Below are 5,310 nucleotides of genomic sequence, written 5' to 3'. Positions count from 1 at the left end.
TGTGTTCTGCGAAGGACATTATTCTCAAATCAGAATTTATGATAGGAGATCAAGCTAGAATGAGAGATTTTGGTAAACAAGGAATATTATTGTAACAGCTCATTAGAGTAGTTAATTACATTGACTTCAAGATAAGGGTCATTTTGAATCGCTTTGATTTTGGATATTAACATGGTGAATGTTAAATTTACACTAATCAGTTAGGCAGAAGGTAAATTGATGAAGAACAAATTAAATAATACGTAAAAATGGGGGGGGAAAATCATGTTTGTCATACGTTTACCATTATTTATTTAATTGTATTCTATGTATGCAAGATTACCTTTGATGAAAATTCCTCATAGGACTCGTATTATTAAAAAATGAAATAAAATTCTTCGTGAGATTTCACCAGAGAGAATATGGCGGAAGAATCACAGTTCAAGGCTCCTTGTAGAAAACTTTTATATTGAAAAGGACTAAAAATTTGAAATTTTTCTAAAAGACCATTGATCATGACATGCTTTTAAATTAGTCCGGGTATTAACGAATTGATTACAAAGAAATTTTTAAATCCATATTTCTTGAAGTTTTCAAATTGATTATGAATCCGAGGAAAACAGATTTTGATTATCTACGTACTAATACAAACCATGAAAGAAAATTTTCGCATAAAATGGTCAAGTTTTTTATATGAAAATATATCCTCTGTTGATCTTTGTGCTTATTGATTGCCTTGAGATATCGACGAAAGTAAATTCTTTATGAGCGAAAAAGGCAAGTCCATGATTTTATGAAGGGGAAAAAAAGTGTTCTTGAAGAAAGAAGAAACAAATTTAACATTTATGAACAGTATCCATTGCTTCTAAAACATTATTACAAATAATAAACTTGATACTCCGTAAAACGAAGTAAATGATTCGCAATATTTGAAAAGCTACTCAATTTTCTGATTGCTTTCATCACATCTACAAATTTACTGCTAAGAGATAATTTGACATTCAACACCCAAAAAAAAAAATACCATATAAATTAAAAAAAATAAAAATGTTAACTTTATAGAAAATAAGTGTATAATGGGTGTCTGGGTGTATAATATTTGTAGACAATATTTCTCCTCCATCATAATAAAAAAAAAATAGCTGGCAAAATACATAAATAAATACTTTAAAAATAATAATAATAAGACAAGAAGCATAACGGACAAGAGCGGTAGGAATAACAGAAAAATGAATCCAAACGAGAAACAACCAGTCAGCTTCGGCGTAACCTACTCTTCCTCCTTTTTGGCCCCACACAAATCCTCTCCTGAGTCCCGACTTGGACTCCCGCGTTCTTCACTACGTATCATCCACTCGCACTCATAAATATATAATCTATCAACTGGATTTTCCAGATCAATCAATCCTTCCTCGTTAAGAAACAACCAGTCAGCCAGCAGGTCTGTGGCTCCCCGTTATAATTTCGTCCTCATCTCTTTTCCCATGCCGTTCCTCATCTTCGATATCGCCTCACCAAGTTTTTTCTGTTTTCCTTCCCATTTCTTATTCAAACTTGGCTCATATTGGGAATTCTGAATTGCCCAGTTGTCTGCAACGTCGTAAATTCTGCGTAGTGTTTTGATTTTGATCCCCCGTTCTGTTTTTATGCGATTCGGGACACTGGATTGATAGGACGCTGGACGATGTCGATTCTCGGGTCCTTCTTCAACAGGGGTTTTATGGCTTCCAAATGGTAATTCATATCTCCTGGATTTATTTTGTTTGTCGATAACTCATGTCTGGTCCCAATCCAAGTTTTTGTCTGGCTTTTGTTTTCCTATTTTGCATATATTCTCGTAGTCATTTGGAATGCATGAATACGATATCCTCGAATTCTTTTTAAAAGGAAGGACTTTTTTTCTTGCGGCAGGAAGGACTTGTATCTAGATCCTTTGTTAATAAAAATCGGAAATTATTACGCGAGCTTACCCTGTTGAGCTAATATTGGATTATTGGTCATTTAACCTGAACTATTCTTGATAAGCCCTCATCTATCTTCCATTATGAGCTTTTCCTGTCCCAGATCTTCTACTGAAAATTGCAGGTGTTTCCTTTTTTGGGTTCCAGTTTGATTGTGTTTGTATCTGAATCAAGGGGATAGTGTATTTTATTCATTTCTTGATATCCACGTCTCATTCGATCAACTGGACATGAGTTCATTCTGCTTTCAATGTTGTTTTTTCTTCTTCTTTTTGGTTTTTTGTTCATCCGTTGTCTAATTTTTCTCTCAAAGTGATTATATTTTTCCCGCAATGTTGACGCTCTCAGCAAAACCCTGCTGAAGCTGACAATTCCACGTATAAAGTTATTAAGAAACAGAAGAGAGATTCAGTTAAAGCAGATGCGCCGTGACATAGCCAAGCTCCTTGAGACTGGTCAAGAGGCTACTGCTCGAGTCAGGGTATAACTGATTCTCATGAAATATTATTTAGCTTTTTTACAGAACTTTAAACCCTCAGCCCATAGAAAAGTCTCTTCAGTGAACTACTTTTAGAGCTATTGTTGATGAGATGACCTTTGCAGGTAGAACATATTATCAGAGAGGAGAACATGATGGCTGCCCAAGAGATCATTGAGTTATTTTGTGAACTTATCGTGGTCCGCCTTCCAATAATTGAATCACAAAGGTATCATAGAAAAGAAAAGCTTCACTCATTCTTTAGTTTTGTGAAATCTCAATGATTTCATTAGTAGTGATTCCTCCATGGAACATAGTTTGCGGGGTTAATCGTCAGGTTCCATAAATCTGTATCGAACTGCTGGTGCTATGCTTATTATCGATGTTTATCCATTCATATTAAGAGTCGATCAAAATTTTCTAAGTATTCGTCCAAATCCTCAATACTGCACAGGGAATGCCCTCTAGATTTGAAGGAAGCAATATCTAGCATATGTTTTGCTGCTCCAAGATGTGCTGATCTGCCAGAGTTGCTGCAGGTGCAACTACTATTTGCATCTAAATATGGAAAGGAATTTGTATCAGCGGCAACTGAGCTCATGCCAGATTGCGGGGTTAATCGCCAGGTTCCATAAATTTTCAATTTTTGTGTGCATGTCAAGAAGACTAATTGCTATTTCTTTCTGTGACATACTAAATTTGATGCAACCGCAGTTAATAGAGCTTCTATCTGTTCATGCTCCATCGCCAGCAAAGAAACTGAATCTTCTCAAAGCAATTGCAGCTGAGCATGAGATAGATTGGGATCCAGCTGCTTCAGAAGCTGAGCTCTTCAAAAAACAAGAAGACTTACTGGTATGTAATTGGCAGTAATGGCTAGCCAAGAGAACATAATTTGTAATCATGATAATGGCAATTTCGATTATCTTTATATGTCCTTTTCTTTTCAGAATGGCCCAACACAAATTTCTAGCGAATTTAAATTGATCCTCCCTGATGAAAAGCACAATGAAGCATCCTACTCTGCTACCAACCAACCCAACCAAGAGCATCCTGAAGTTCCTCAAGCACCAATCCTCTCGAACGTAAATATTGCCACAGCTCCAGAAATGGCCACTCCTCCGTGTTTTCCACATCATGAAGCTGAATATCTCTCATCAAGTCATTCTGGAGTTACTGAAGATGTAAAGCAGGAGCAAGTTGAAGAAAGATCAATCATACATAAAGATGAACCTCAAACCTCTGGTAGAACGGACAATAAGCAGTTTGTGCCATTTATCTCTCCTCCGTTAGCATCAATGGGATCATTTTCCACAAGGCAGAGTGATTCACCTCCCTCGCTTGAAAAGAAGTCTGAGGCCGATGCAAATTTGCAGGATGTGTTGGATGCGGCTCATGCTGCTGCTGAAACTGCTGAATGTGCAGCAGCTGCAGCTCGGTCAGCAGCTAGTCTTGCAGAAATCCGTATTAACGGGCTTACCAAGAAATGCAGTGAGCACGAAGTAGGTAGTACCTCTGAGAATCCATTCCATTCTGGTAGTTCTCAAGAGTCTGTAACAACAGAAAGGGGACTTTTCAATGAGCAAAATACCTTTAATGACTATGATGGCAACTTTGTGAATGAACTGGAATCTCATCAGGATCATCATGCAGCTAAGTCAGCAGCGAGTTTTGAACAAGTCCACATTAGCGATCTTACGAAGAAAAATAACTTATGTGAACCAGATGATGCCTCTGAGAATCCATTCTATACAAACAGCGCAGATCGATCTGCAGTAGACGGGAGGCATTTCGCTGAGAAAAATACTGCAGGTGACCATGAGATGGAAACCCATCGGGCTAATAATGCCTCCACAGGACCTCAATCATCAGGTTCTCCTTCATACGACACTATCAAGGCAGATTCTAACTCTTCACTTCCCAATTATGAAACACTAGATGACAAATCATCTACTAGTCTCCGGGTTAGGAATTTACCTTCGATGGAAGATGATTTATATTCTTCGTACCCCAATCTATTTACCTTTCCGAACTCAAATAAGGGACCTCAGACTGGTTCAGATGCTCATCATTCCAATTCATGACCTGTGACGCAGAGTTTTGGCTTCAAATTCTTACACTACATGCTGTGGCTTCCTCTGCATCAGTGAACGCTCATCGAGCATTCAGTTGCTGCGGTTTAGAATCCTTTTTCCCCTTTCGGGACACCAAAGTTGTTTGATGGTGGTTAAGGCTACAACAAATGCAAAGAACCAACATTGTATAGGAAATAAGGAATTTCAAATTCCGTAGTTTCATGGGCAGCGCATGATCTTTGCTTTTCTTCTGGTAAAAGATAGACGGAGAATGCTAAATGGGTAAGTATTTACAAGTTCTTGTGTAAGTATTGTAATCTTGTAGATTGGGGATTTCCAGTTGTATCATTTTACTGGTAATTCTGGACATCTTTGAAGACATGTTTCTATATTTAAATTTCGGCCAAAACAAAAGTTCTATATAAAAAAATCCTTTAGAAGCGCATGCAAATGTCAAAAATGCAATCTCTATTGCCTGATTTGAGAGTTGTAGTTAAAAATTTAAAAATTAATATGAAACTGAGAGTTTCTTTATGCACATAGAACAGACTTTTTTAATACACATAAAACTGAGACTTTTTCAAACACTGTAAATAGAAAAATGTCAAACTACGCATAATTTAACATAAAGCTTTCTTTAAAATTGAATATCGCGATCTACCTTAAAAAAAAAAATTCCACAAGAACAAATAGAAATAGAATCCCCTTGTGGCTTTTGCGGGTGTACATTCCCCTTCTCGCTACGTTCTCCATTTCCTTTTCGGCAAATTAATCAAGGGAAAATGACATTAAAATACCACTTGAATTCCAAAAAGAC

At 36.9% G+C, this 5,310-nt stretch overlaps 1 protein-coding gene across 2 annotated transcripts; it reads left to right on the top strand.

Annotated features, from left to right (window-relative positions):
• Positions 1 to 1,494: 1,494 nt before the first annotated feature.
• LOC114722132 (uncharacterized) lies at positions 1,495 to 4,938 on the top strand. 2 transcript variants are annotated; one of them, XM_028908071.1, is made up of 7 exons: positions 1,495 to 1,713; positions 2,289 to 2,421; positions 2,544 to 2,647; positions 2,873 to 3,044; positions 3,133 to 3,273; positions 3,369 to 3,589; positions 3,632 to 4,938. In XM_028908071.1, the coding sequence occupies exons 1-7, from the start codon at positions 1,664 to 1,666 to the stop codon at positions 4,500 to 4,502; spliced, it is 1,692 nt and encodes a 563-aa protein (XP_028763904.1). In that variant the 5' UTR covers positions 1,495 to 1,663; the 3' UTR covers positions 4,503 to 4,938. The 2 variants fall into 2 exon arrangements, with proteins under 2 accessions (XP_028763904.1, XP_028763903.1); XM_028908070.1 differs by having other exon boundaries at positions 3,369 to 4,938.
• Positions 4,939 to 5,310: the final 372 nt, after the last annotated feature.

This window comes from Neltuma alba, unplaced genomic scaffold, assembly GCF_004799145.2.
Source record: "Neltuma alba isolate B1F8T4 unplaced genomic scaffold, ASM479914v2 tig00012083_pilon, whole genome shotgun sequence".
Lineage (NCBI taxonomy): Eukaryota > Viridiplantae > Streptophyta > Magnoliopsida > Fabales > Fabaceae > Neltuma > Neltuma alba.
This window is presented reverse-complemented; position numbering and strand designations above follow the sequence as displayed.

What these genes read in the sequence shown, in the direction of transcription:
- LOC114722132 (XM_028908070.1), top strand. Translation starts at nt 1,664, where the DNA reads ATGTCGATTCTCGGGTCCTTCTTCAACAGGGGTTTTATGGCTTCCAAA. An exon ending in ATTGCGGGGTTAATCGCCAG is followed by an intron (nt 3,045 to 3,132) that starts GTTCCATAAATT and finishes ATGCAACCGCAG; the next exon opens with TTAATAGAGCTTCTATCTGT. An exon ending in AAAAACAAGAAGACTTACTG is followed by an intron (nt 3,274 to 3,368) that starts GTATGTAATTGG and finishes TTTTCTTTTCAG; the next exon opens with AATGGCCCAACACAAATTTC.